Below are 13,955 nucleotides of genomic sequence, written 5' to 3'. Positions count from 1 at the left end.
GCAAGACAGGTTTGTCTGTGGTGTTGTTGTTTTTTAAGGATTTCATGCAGTGCAGAGTTAATCTATGGAACTCGCTCCTGCAGGAGGCAGCTAGGCCCTCAAACCTAGAGGGCTTCGAAAGAGGATAGGGCAAATTCATGGTGGTCATTTCGCACAGGTGTGTGCTTGGCCAATGTGGGCCTGATCCAGCATCCTTATGGAACCTCCAGCTCCAGAGGCAGTCTATCTGGATCCCTTGGTTCTTTGGGGCATTTTCCACTAAGAGCAAGATTCTGGAGTATTGATATGGAGGATATTGATAGAATCATAGAATCCTAGAGTTGGAAGAGACCACAAGGGCCATCGAGTCCAACCCCCTGCCAAGCAGGAAACACCATCAGAGCACTCCTGACATATGGTTGTCAAGCCTCTGCTTAAAGACCTCCAAAGTAGGAGACTCCACCACACTCCTTGGCAGCAAATTCCACTGTCAAACAGCTCATACTGTCAGGAAGTTCTTCCTAATGTTTAGGTGGAATCTTCTTTCTTGTAGTTTGGATCCATTGCTCCGTGTCCGCTTCTCTGGAGCAGCAGAAAACAACCTTTCTCCCTCCTCTATGTGACATCCTTTTATATATTTGAACATGGCTATCATATCACCCCTTAACCTCCTCTTCTCCAGGCTAAACATGCCCAGCTCCCTTAGCCGATCCTCATAAGGCATCATTTCCAGGCCTTGGACCATTTTGGTTGCCCTCCTCTGGACATGTTCCAGTTTGTCAGTGTCCTTCTTGAACTGTGGTGCCCAGAACTGGACACAGTACTCCAGGTGATGGTCCGTTCCACCTTAACACAGGTGTGTGGATTGTTGTATGTCGCATGTCTGTTTACACTCCAGCGCAGCTTGCTGGGAACTTCCGTTTGTTTGTATGTATAGCTATTGCTTTTGCTGCTTGCTCTTGGACCCGAAAGGGAGAAGACATGTTTTTCCTTTGTCCTGATACACGCGGAATAAACTGCCTGTAAATATGCTCTCACAGCCGTCTCCTGCCACTTCTGTTTGCGCAGTGTTATTTACTCTGCTGATTCGAGCCTGCTCCAGCTTCTGAAGGCTTCTGAAGCTGCAGGTCGCTGTTTCATGCTGAGCCAAGGACCGGAGATCGCCCATCTGGAGCCAGCTTGGGGCTTGCAAATTGCCCCCATTTCCTTGGAAGCATCCCAACAGAAAGGCCCTCCTCTTGCATTCTGATGGAACCTCCAGGTCCAGAGGCAGTCTATCTCGATTCTTAGGTTCTTTGGGGATTTGTCCACTAAGAGAGCAAGATTCTGGAGTAGAAAGTCCCCGCTTTGTCCTGATCCATGTGCAGAGCTCCTCTTGCATTCTGATGGAACCTCCAGGTCCAGAGGCAGTCTATCTCGATTCTTAGGTTCTTTGGGGATTTGTCCACTAAGAGAGCAAGATTCTGGAGTAGAAAGTCCCCGCTTTGTCCTGATCCATGTGCAGAGCTCCTCTTACATTCTTATGGAACCTCCAGGCCCAGAGGCAGTCTATCTCGATTCCTAGGTCCTTAGGGGCCTCTGGCCACAGGACGCTGGACTAGGTGGGCTCCAGCCAATCTTACGCTCTTTTATCCCCTTGCTGCTCACCCACCCAAGTTTGCTTTTAGGCACAGTGGTGATGTAACCACCTGCTGAAGGAACAAGCCGCCCCCTTTTTCCGCTGCCTCCTCAGGGACTCAGGTGGGGACGGAGGGAGTGGGAGGACCAGGTACTCACCGGTGGACGCAGTCCGGGATGTGGACCTGCTCCAGAGGGATCAGGTGTCCCAGTTCCTCCAGGCTGTCCACAAACTGCACCTTCCGGCTGAACTTGGAGCTGGAGAGAGAAAGGGTGCAAGAAAGAGAAGCTAGGACGATGAAGACAGGACGATGAAGACAAGAACGAGCCGTCTTAAGAACAGCTTCTTCTCCAGAGCGATCTCGGCCCTGAATGGGAAGCCTGGACTTTGAAAGTCATCTAATCTTCCTTGCTGTATTATACTGTATGGTTTAATTAGTGTTTTTATGGAGCAGTCAAGTAATTTCGTTGTCCCTGAAGGGGGCAATGACAATAAAGATATTATTATTATTATTATTATTATTATTATTATTATTATTATTATTATTATTGGGGCAGACAGGGCAGGAGCAAGGCAGCAATAAATCATACTGAGGAAGCTGGAGTTACTGTATTTTTTGCTCTATAAGACTCACTTTTTCCCTCCTAAAAAGTAAGGGGAAATGTGTGTGCGTCTTATGGAGCGAATGCAGGCTGTGCAGCTATCCCAGAAGCCAGAACAGCAAGAGGGATTGCTGCTTTCGCTGCACAGAGATCCCTCTTGCTGTTCTGGCTTCTGAGATTTAGAATATATTTTTTCTTGTTTTCCTCCTCCAAAAACTGGGTGCGTCTTGTGGTCTGGTGCGTCTTATAGAGCGAAAAAGTAACTTTTGATTAGCAAAACAGGATTAGCACCGGAGGCTCAGGCCTAGGAAGTGTGAAGGCCTGGGACTCGGACTCTGAGCCAGAGGAGTCTCAGTCCACACCAGATCCTTTGCCTCAGGCATCATCTGAACCAAGCCTGGGGCCTGATCCTGAAGAGTCCCAGTCTGCACAGGTTCCCCTGCAACAAGCACCAGCTGGGCCGAGTCAGGGGCCTGATCCTGCCCTGACTCCAGATGCGGAGATGACCTCGTTGTCTTCAGCTGGGCCGTCACTTACAGCTGCTCCACTACCAGTTGGGTCAGGGGAGGCTGAGGCGGCCTCTGGGTCTAGTCACCCACCCACGTCTCCTGAGCCGCAGAGACTGAGGTCTGAGAGAAGGAGAGAGCTGAGTACTCGCAGGAGGAGTGCTCGCCTTCGGGCGAAACAGGGAGGTGAGTCGCCGGGGGATCGGGACCGGCCGTTACCCCGACAGAGATAAAAGGCTGCCGGACCTTGCCCTAGGTTGCGGGAGCAACATTGCTGTATGCTAGATCCTGTACCTGTCCTTGCCTGGTGTCCTGCCTTGGCCCTGTCGGACTGACTCCCAGCGGAACCTGCAGATTATGGAGCACGGCAGGTCTTGCCCCCACGAAGCAGTTGCTGAGACTGAAGGTGCCCGCCTCGCCAGAATTTTCCCAAAGCAATCTGAGACGCTGCCGGCATGTCTGCCTTTGCTCCTCTCTCTGCATGCCTCTCCTGGTCTTGGGAGACCAGGAGAGAGGGGAGCTTGTTGCGGCCGGAGGGAGAGACACCCATGACTCTTCACCAAACAGACTCACCTCTGCCTCTTAGCCTCCCTCCTCTCCTGCCTCTGATTCTGGACTGCAATTACCGTCAATTTGACCCATTTACATTCCTCTTTTGTTTTTAACTCGGTACTACTCAGGGTAATAAGAACCATTAATTTAGATATTTCCACCTTCCTTTCCACAATTCCCAATATTTCTATACCAATCTGTTTCCAAAATTCATTAACTAACGGACAGTCCCACCACATATGACTGTATGTTCCCATCACTCCACATTTCCTCCAGCAATTCTTACTTCCAGATTTTGTAATATGGTATAACCTTACAGGTGCGTAATACCATTTTGTACCAGCTTCAACCCCTGTTCCTGGGTTATCCTAGAGGTCGCGACAAAGGGTGGTTACCAAAAGATTCTTCATCTAAAACCTGTTGCTGAGTATCTAACTTCCAGTATTCTTTCAAACTTCCCTTTAGTGATTTCCCCTTGTTTATTAACACCTTATACAATTTTGAAACTATTTTGGCCCTACTCTGTCCTATATTCTTTCACTAATTCTTCAAAGGGTGTAATAATTCTTTTACTACATTTTTTAACTTCTTTTTTCTTTAGCAGAGAGGAAATTTGTCTTTTCTATAACCAATTAGTTTTATTCCAAATACCACTTTCCTGTTCCATTGTACCTTCTATTCCCCAACTATTCTCCATCTCCTCAATTGAGATCTCCTTTAATTAAATTAATAAAAATAAATAAATAAATGGGGGTGGGTGTCAGTTCATGGGTTCCATTTCACCCACACCCACAGGGACAATTTCCAACAACCTGCAGTCTGGTATTACCATATTGGAACCAGCAAACAGATTATTTGGTTAACTTGATAAAGATACACTAGGAGAATGAGATGTAACCTGTTCCCTTTTCCCCGACTGTCAGATGCCAGAATGGGGTGGTGCGGTGGTGAGATTTAGTAGATTTAAATGCAGTAAATAATAAAAAGATAATAATTGGCCAACCTACCTGATGAAAGGTCTGAACACCGCCATCAACGCTTTGATGTACCAAGTGGGATGGACGATAATCAACGTCTTCAGGTTCTTCCGGAGCCTGTCGCAAAAAAAAGCCAAAGGAACTTACGGCACTGTTAAACTGGTGGAACTCCCCGCCACAAGATTATCTGCAAATTGACAAAAGAACTTAATTTCCTTTTGGCTAGCCTCTTGTGTGAAAACATGTGTTGTTGTTGTTTTTTAAAAAAGAAACAGTGCTCAGTTGGTTAGACCGTGGCGCTGATAACACCAAGGGTGCAGGATTGATCCCTGTATGGGACAGCTGCATATTTCTGCTCGCAGGGGGTTGGACTAGATGACCCTCAGGGTCCCTTCCAACTGTATGATTCCATGAAGGAAAGAGACGGAAAGATTTCATCTTCCGAAAACAACAATCTGTTTTTGCTTTTCTAAAACGTCATATCGGTGTTTCGGAAATAATGCATTATTTTCTTACACAGTCCTAGCAGCCCTTTCAAAATAAACAATGAAACACCAGCACACTGTATTTCAAAGCTGTGGTACACAAAGAAGAAAGAAGGAAAAAATGGACCGGAATGAAACTTAAAAGTGACCCAAGTCTGTTTAAGAATTTCTGCAGCAGGAAAGATTATTTGCACCGGCCTATAAGTACAGTGTCCCCTGGACTGCAAGAAGATCAAACCTCTCCATTCTGAAGGAAATCAGCCCTGAGTGCTCACTGGAAGGACAGATCCTGAAGCTGAGGCTCCAAGACTTTGGCCACCTCAGGAGAAGAGAAGACTCCCTGGAAAAGACCCTGATGTTGGGAAAGATGGAGCGCACAAGGAGAAGGAGATGACAGAGGATGAGATGGTGGGACAGTGTTCTCGAAGCTACCAGCATGAGTTTGACCAAACTGCGGGAGGCAGTGGAAGACGGGAGGGCCTGGCGTGCTCTGGTCCAGGGGGTCACGAAGAGTCGATAAACGACTAAACAACAACAATAAGTACAGTAGATGCTTGGGTTGCGAACGTGATCTGTGTGGGATGCACGTTCGCAACCCACAGAGTCCGCAACCCGCATTAGCATGTCTGTGCCCGTGCGGGTTGCGATTTGGCGCTTCTGCGCATGTGTGATCACCAAAACCCAGAAGTAACCTGGAAGTAAGCCCTCGGAAAGCGGGATAGAGGGCAATTCGGCCCCCAATCTGGAAAAGATTCCTGTAGAATAGCAGATCCGCCATCCAGCGCAGCGAAAGGAGGCAATAAATTTTGTGCCAGGAAAGCCCAGCTGGCATTTGGGGAAAGTCCCAGATAGTTATCTGAACTATCTATTGTTTGGACTTGTAGTAAAGTCAGCAGGTGGAGAAAGTGGACTTGAAAAGCAGGTTTTGCAAGAAGGCGTCATGGAGATCTGAGCAACAATTTTGCTTCAGCCAAACGTTCAGGATCAATCCTGCCCAGCCGTGAGCTTCAACGAGAAGAAGGCATCTAGGAAGACCGGCTCATTGTGAGACCATTGCTCAGAGCTCTGGAGTGTAAAATCACGTCCAGATATGAAGAAAGAGGCGCAGAGAACTTCAGAATGTTTTCACACAGGATGGGGCTGAGGAACCTTAGAATCATAAAACTAATTTTATAGTATTTTTCGCTCTATAAGACGCACCAGACCACAAGACGCACCTAGTTTTTGGAGGAGGAAAACAAGAAAAAAAATATTCTGAATCTCAGTAGCCAGAAGAGCAAGAGGGATCGCTGCGCAGTGAAAGCAGCAATCACTCTTGCTGTTCTGGCTTCTGGGATAGCTGCGCAGCCTGCATTCGCTCCATAAGACGCACACACATTTCCCCTTACTTTTTAGGAGGGGAAAAGTGAGTCTTATAGAGCAAAAAATACGGTATATATACAGTCATACCTCAGGTTACAAGCGCTTCAGGTTGCGCGTTTTCGGGTTACGGGCGCGCCGAAACCCGAAAGTACTGGAATGGCTTACTTCCAGGTTTCGGCACTCACACATACACAGAAGCACTAAATTGCGCTTTGCACATGCACAGAAGCACCAAATCTCAACCCGCGTGTGTGCAGACACAGCGCTGCGGGTTACGAACTTGCCTCCAGCACAGATCAAGTTCACAACCCCAGCGTCCGCTGTACAATGAGTTTTAAAAATATTTAGAATAACTTTTTCTTTAAAAACCTGAAGCCTTCCTTTTAGGAATTCTAGGTGCCAAAATCCCAAGGGAACAGAAAAGACTTTTAATGTATGTGACCACGGCTGCGCGGATGTTATTGGCCCAGAGATGGAAAGAAGATAAAGTCTCTAGCAGAGAAAAATGGCAGATCGAGGATAGATTATGGATTATGCCGAAATTGCAAAAATGACTGGGAGAATCAGAAATCAGGAAGACCAAACATTTAATAAGGAATGGGGGGAATTTATAATTTATCTTAAAAACCATTGTAAACAGTTAAAATCGTTAGTAGGATTGGAATAACACTTGTAGTTTAATGGTGAATTTTTGGGCACAAGGGAGAGGTAAAAGATCTGGATTATTATAAAAGATGCAGGAGGAAATGATTAACCAAAGGACCCACAAAAGGGAGGAAAGAAGTTCAGGATACTCTTCGGAATCTTGTTTCTATGTTGTATGTTGGATATATAACTGTAAAACCTTAATCTGAAAAACCAAATAAATAAATTATATATATATATATATATATATATATATATATATATATATATATATATATATATATATGCAGGTTTTGGTGTCTTCGGGTGTCTTCCCGTGTAAGAGTTGGGGTGTCTAGGCGACGTTTCGACGAGGTCTCACTCGTCATCTTCAGGCTGGTGCTTTCGGCTTCTTGTTACTGGAACAGAGCAGGATCTCAGTGTTTGAGTTCCTATAAATACTGTTGAGGGGGTGTGGTGTATAGCTTCCAACGTTCTGGGCAGAGAGGAAGTTCCCAGGTTAGTGTGCCTTTTCTTCTTTTGTTCCTTAATTACTTGAGGGATATCTTGAGTGATTTCTTGAGTGATATTCTGAGTACCACTTAGGTGGGTCATTAAGTGTGGATTAGTTGCTAAAGCTTTCGTGTCTTGACCTCTTGAGCTTGTGAAGAGTTTTTCTGAGAAGATGGCTGTACTGCACTTAGTTGTGCTCTGGCTTGGCTTCGTGTATAGGGGCGAGCTGTGGTTTTGTGCCCTGTGCCAGCCGGATCTGTGTAGGGATTGCAGGGGGGTGCAGCATCCGGAGGTGCCACTATGGTTTGGCTACTGGATGGTGTCTGTAATTTATCTGTGGAGAGGGTCTGGGTTTGGGTCTGGTGTGGTTGATTGGTGATGGCGTTCTGTGTGCCTCTGGTTCTGGTGTCGGTTTTTGTGGGGAGGGCTAATTTCCAGATGTCTGGCAGGCGGGACGTGTCGTCACGCTTGTTCATGTTGTGAGGGTGTTTCTCTATCTCGATGGCTTCCATGATTATTCTCTTGTGGTGATGTTCCAGTCTGCCCAGCCACGTACATTGGACAAACAAACAGACGAATAAATGCACGTATCGCAGAACACAAGAATGCCGTCAAAAAAGAAGAAAAAACTTCCTCTCTTTTCCAACACATGAAAGAAACAGGACACGAAATTAATTTTGCAGATTCCAAATTGCTCTTTAACATGGAACATCACCACAAGAGAATAATCACGGAAGCCATCGAGATAGAGAAACACCCTCACAACATGAACAAGCGTGACGACACGTCCCGCCTGCCAGACATCTGGAAATTAGCCCTCCCCACAAAAACCGACACCAGAACCAGAGGCACACAGAACGCCATCACCAATCAACCACACCAGACCCAAACCCAGACCCTCTCCACAGATAAATTACAGACACCATCCAGTAGCCAAACCATAGTGGCACCTCCGGATGCTGCACCCCCCTGCAATCCCTACACAGATCCGGCTGGCACAGGGCACAAAACCACAGCTCGCCCCTATACACGAAGCCAAGCCAGAGCACAACTAAGTGCAGTACAGCCATCTTCTCAGAAAAACTCTTCACAAGCTCAAGAGGTCAAGACACGAAAGCTTTAGCAACTAATCCACACTTAATGACCCACCTAAGTGGTACTCAGAATATCACTCAAGAAATCACTCAAGATATCCCTCAAGTAATTAAGGAACAAAAGAAGAAAAGGCACACTAACCTGGGAACTTCCTCTCTGCCCAGAACGTTGGAGGCTATACACCACACCCCCTCAACAGTATTTATAGGAACTCAAACACTGAGATCCTGCTCTGTTCCAGTAACAAGAAGCCGAAAGCACCAGCCTGAAGATGACGAGTGAGACCTCGTCGAAACGTCGCCTAGACACCCCAACTCTTACACGGGAAGACACCCGAAGACACCAAAACCTGCATTCCTGTACCCGTGAAAATCTACGAAAGCATATATATATATATATATCCCCCTGCAATGTCAGCCAGAACTGCTTTAGTTGCAATCTTTTTCTTTCTAGAATGTAGTTTTAAAATGTATTCATTTCCCCTCATAAAATTTATACACCGTTTGCTTATGAAAAGTAAAACACCTACAAATAGAAAAGAATTAAATAAATTAAATAAAAACAACGTTCAGAAGATCGGCAATGAACTAAAACAGGTCGAAACACCACCCACATTCTACATGTCCGGACAGGCTTTGCCTAAACAAAAATGTTTTTAGCAAGCGCCAAAAAGAGTACAGTAAAGGCCCCTGCCTGGCCTCAATAGGCGGGGAGTTCCAAAGTGGAACATTCCCAAAGTGGGACGGGATTCATATGGCACCTTGAGCAGTGTTTTTGCTTTGCTTTTAGACTTTGTATCTGTTTGCTGCCCTGAGCTCCTTGGAGAGGAAGGGTGTTGTATTAATAATAATAATAATAATAATAATAATAATAATAATAATAGGCTCCCAGTACGTTTCCAAGCACAATTCAAAGTGTTGGTGCTGACCTTGAAAGCCCTAAACAGCCTCGGCCCAGTATACCTGAAGGAGTGTCTCCACCCCCATCGTTCTGCCTGGACGCTGAGATCCAGCTCCAAGGGCCTTCTGGCAGTTCCCTCCCTGCGAGAAGTGAGGTTACAGGGAACCAGGCAGAGGGCCTTCTCGGTGGTGGCACCCACCCTGTGGAACGCCCTCCCTTCAGATGTCAAAGAGAACAACAACTACCAGACTTTTATAATACATCTGAAGGCAGCCCTCTTTAGGGAAGTTTTTTATGTCTGACGTTCTATTGTTTTTAATATTCGGTTGGAAGCCGCCTATATTATTATTAATAGGTAAAAGTAAAAGACCCCTGGACTGTTATGTCCAGTCAAAGGCAGCTATGGGATTGGCATTTGTCCACAGACAGCTTTCCGGGTCATGTGGCCAGCAGGACTAAACTACTACGGGCGCATGGAGGACCGTGACAAGTGCCAGAGCGCATGGAAACGCTGTTTACCTTCCTGCCGGAGCGGTACCTATTTGTCTACTTGTACTGGTGTGCTTTCGAACTGCTAGGTTGGCAGGAGCTGGGACAGCAACAGGAGCTCACCCCGTCACGGAGATTCGAACCGCTGACCTTCCGATTGGCAAGCCCTAGGCTCAATGGTTTAGACCACAGCGCCACCCATGTCCCTATTATTATTATAATTATTTCTAATCCTGATCCTTGGAGCTACAGAGCTCAAGCCTGCTCTGTCTGGGGCAAGAGGACTTGTTGATCAATCCAGCCAGGCTGATTTTTCATTCTCTTAATAATATTGGGAGTTGTCTGGGACACAGAACCTTTTAAAAACACACAGGCTCTGTCAGGAGTAAGCGTGGACCAAATAGTATGGGAAACAGCCCTATTAGGAAAATTAATCAATAAACTGAAACTGACACGGGGACAAATAGAAGACGATCCCTTCACCCCGGTATGGCTCCCCTTTATCACATACACAGCCCAACAAGACAATGACAAGAATCCACCAACAACATACAAATCGATATGGCTAACCTGATCCAAAACATCCGCCAACCCCACTCACGCATGAAAACAAAGACCACCACAGCCAACCACAAATGAACAACCACACCTTGGCCAACCCCAACCTCTCTCACCACCAAAGGAACACAAGTGAACAGCACAAGCAACGCTGACACCAAACCCTACATACATTAAGCATAATAGAAACATCGCCACCCAACTCCATCCCTTAGCTGTCAACTTTCAGATTTGAAATAAGGGATCAGCAGTTTCACCTGTCCCGGGGACAGTCTATGGCAGGGGTCTGCAACCTTTAAGACAAAAAGAGCCACTTGGACCCGTTTCCGAAGAAAAAACAACTGGGAGCCGCAAAATCATTATGACATTTAAAACAAATATAACACTGCATATATTGTTTCTTACCTTAATGTCCGATCTGACAGTGGGCGGGAAGGTGACGTTGGGACGGTGCGTGACTAACGCACGCACCGCCCCCATGCGACGTCACAGCCAGTACAGCGCCCGCCACAGTGGGGAGTGTCGGGGCGCACAATGTGCCTCCTCCCCTCGCTAGTATCCGCCCCGGAGCCGCGGCAAAGGTGTAAAAGAGCCACATGCGGCTCCGGAGCCGCGGGTTGCAGACCCCTGGTCTATGGGATATCTAACAATCCGGGATAGCAGCGGGAAATTGCACTGGAATAAGGGAATTTCCCACAAAAAAGGAAAGGTTGATAGCTATGTGTCCCCCCCCATCTATCCCCCCCTCCACCTCTTTCCCCCTTTTCTTCAATGTCTCAACAAATGTCTCAACAAATGAAACTGATTTGTAAAAATGTTAGATGGGGGGGGGGAATACGAGAGAGAGAGATTGCAAACACTTTTGTAAACCAAGAAAATCTTTAATAAAAAGAAAAAAGGGGGGGGGGACACAGGCTCAGAGCCAATGCTGCTCACCGCCTGTCGATGGTTTGGTAACACTGCTTGATCCAGGAAAAGGAGGGCACCTGGCTGCGGGGAGTCGCTCCACTCAGACACACCAGGATGTAATTTTCGGCGACCATCAGCTCCAGAGTCCCGATGATGTACCTGGGATTTGAGGCAGGACAGGGACGTCAGAGCTGGTTTCAAAAACGCAATAGATGCCATTGGAAGAAATTTAAAGTTTATTTACAGAAACATTGTAAAATTAAGGATTGTTAGAAGGATGTTGGAATGAAATAATACGGTTTCAGCAGAAATGCTATAAAGGATTAAGGAAAAATAGATTGCTAAATGGTGAAGGAGGGAAAGTAAAGTTACATTATATTAAGATAGAATAGAGGACAAAAACTGGAAAAGATGGAAAGGATTTGCTGAAATAGCTAATTGAACTAGAATACAAAAAAGGGAGGTGTGAGGAGGTAAAGGAAATAAGCAAATGAAGGATAAGTTATGGGAAGATTCATTGTATTTTTTCTTTTTTTCTTTCTTTTTCTTTCTTTTTGTTCCTTTTTTTTCTTTTTATTATCGTGATGTGATGTTTTGTATTTCTTAAATATGCTGTTTTTTAATTCTTTCTTTTTGTAACCCTTTAAAATTCAATAAATATTTTTTTTAAAAAAAACAACACAAAAATGCAATAGATACATTGGATAATGGATAATCGGTCATAATATGGGAGATGCATGGGAGCGATTGTGGAATATGGATATAAAATTTACAGCGCCCTCAGCCAGTAAAGCGAGATGAGCGCCGCAACCCCAGAGTCGTTTGTGATTGCAGAACTGTGATTTGAACCCCATAAAAACAGATTTTTTTCCCTTTGCAATGTAAGCTCAACAACTTTGAAATGATCCTCAAAAAAAGGGATCCTTTGCAAAAGAAGCTGCACAATTTTGAGCTGATCTGCCCAAAACTGGGCTTTCCCCCTTTCCTCCTCTAAAAACTAGGTGTGTTATACTCAGGTGTGTCTTATGGAGCGAAAAATACGGTAACTGTCAGGAGTCCTTTACCTTTGCTTTTTATGGTTTAAGAGAAAATTACTGTATATGAAAATGATATATCAATGGTACCTAATACCGAGAAAATTGGGGGAAATGTCTAAATCAAAAAAGTGTTGGAAATGTAAAGACAAAGAAGGTTCCTTTTATCAAATGTGGTGGTCTTGTAGGAAGGTTACCGGGAAATGATATACAGTATATTATAATGAATTGAAAAGGATGTTTCAAATAACGCTTGTAAAATAAAATAAAAAACCCAACCCAGAAGCTTTTCTTTTGGAATTATAAGGACAGAACTACCCAAATTGCATAGAAATTTATTCATGTGTGCTACTATAGCAGCAAGAATGTTACTTGCCCAAAAGTGGAAAGAAGCAGAAGTCCCAGCAAAGGAAGAATGGATGCAAAAACCTATGGAATATGCAGAAATGGCGGAACTTACCAGAAGAATAAGAAATCAAGATAACAAACCTTATATATATATAAAAGAATGGAAATGGTTTACTGAATGTTTACAGATAAATTGCAAACAGATCAAAACACTGACAGGATTATTGTAATAACCTGCAGTTTCATAAGAGTATATAAACAAACGAGCAAACTGAATGAATTTGGATATGTAGAAGAGATTAAAAAATAAATTTAAGGAACGGCAGAAAGAGGGGGAAAGGAAGTTGAGCACTGAAATGTTGAAATGATAGTAAAATTAATTAAATGTATAAATCTGGAAAGTATAAATAAAAATGTAAAAAAAAAATGCATTTAACTGAGAATTGTAGCATCCCCAGCAATCGACGGCCCCGGCCACCCCGGCAGAATCCCTCTTTCCCGCCCGGTTTTGAGGGACCAGGCGGCTCTCACCTGAAGAGATTCTCCATGACGTACGGATAATCTGGGATGGAGCTGTCAGGTAAATAGCACGAGGCAAACATGATGATGGCGTTCAGGCCTTCTCCAAAGTAGCCTAGGAAGGAATAAGGGGAGAGGTCAGTTGGGAATCCTTTGGGAGGAAGGGGTCACCGGTCACACTTTGATTTGTGCCTGCCACACGGTGATGGACAGGTTGGATAATAAATAAATAAATAATTATTATTAATTATTATTAATTATTATTATTATTTATTTGTACCCCGCCCATCTGGCTGGGTTTCCCCAGCCACTCTGGGCGGCTTCCAACAAAGATTAAAAATACATCAAAATGTCACACATTAAAAACTTCCCTGCCTTCAGATGTTTTCTAAATGTCAGGTAGTTGTTTATCTCTTTGACATCTGGTGGGAGGGCGTTCCACAGGGCGGGTGCCACCACCGAGAAGGCCCTCTGCCTGGATGCAGGGGAGCGGAGGGAGGAATAATAATAATAATTTAAAATAATTATTTATACCCTGCCCTCCCTGGGCAGAGACGGGCTCAGGGCGGCTAACACCAGTAAAATTATAATAAAAACATAAAAGGGGAGGAATTTATTTATAAAAAAAATACAATTTAAAATACAGCCTCATTTTAAAAGTAGCCCATGGATCAAAACCCTAAGGGGAGGGAAACATAAGGGTCAGACTGAGTCCAAACCAAAGGCCAGGCGGAACAGCTCCGTCTTGCAGGTCCTGTGGAAAGATGTCAAGTCTCTTGGGACAGAGCATTCCACCAAGTCGGGGCCAGTACTGAAAAGGCCCTGGCCCCAGTTGAGACCAGTCTAACCACCTTGCGACTTGGGACCTCCAAAATGTTGTCGTTT

At 45.0% G+C, this 13,955-nt stretch overlaps 3 protein-coding genes across 4 annotated transcripts in view; 2 read left to right on the top strand and 1 right to left on the bottom strand.

The window, feature by feature from the left end:
- Nucleotides 1-13,955, top strand: part of HORMAD1 (HORMA domain containing 1) — a 578,262-nt gene that overhangs the window by 284,650 nt on the left and 279,657 nt on the right. The gene's annotated exons all lie outside the window — the stretch shown is intronic.
- BNIPL (BCL2 interacting protein like) overlaps nt 1-13,955 on the bottom strand; it is a 29,379-nt gene that overhangs the window by 3,593 nt on the left and 11,831 nt on the right. For both annotated transcript variants that reach the window (XM_083477317.1, XM_083477318.1), the window contains exons 6-9: nt 13,083-13,185; nt 11,197-11,328; nt 4,265-4,351; nt 1,756-1,854 (exon numbers count right to left, since the gene is read on the bottom strand). In XM_083477317.1, the coding sequence (XP_083333443.1) occupies nt 1,756-1,854; nt 4,265-4,351; nt 11,197-11,328; nt 13,083-13,185 (421 nt within the window). The remainder of the gene's footprint in view (nt 1-1,755; nt 1,855-4,264; nt 4,352-11,196; nt 11,329-13,082; nt 13,186-13,955) is intronic.
- Nucleotides 738-13,955, top strand: part of CERS2 (ceramide synthase 2) — a 162,364-nt gene continuing 149,146 nt past the window's right edge. The window contains exon 1 of the mRNA XM_083477283.1: nt 738-808. The gene's annotated coding sequence lies outside the window, so the exon portion shown is untranslated. The remainder of the gene's footprint in view (nt 809-13,955) is intronic.

The sequence above is a fragment of the Podarcis liolepis genome, assembly GCF_965112155.1.
Source record: "Podarcis liolepis genome assembly, chromosome: 15".
Classification (NCBI taxonomy): Eukaryota; Metazoa; Chordata; class Lepidosauria; order Squamata; family Lacertidae; genus Podarcis; species Podarcis liolepis.
Note: the sequence above shows the minus strand (reverse complement) of the source record. Positions and strands in the feature narration are given on the sequence as shown.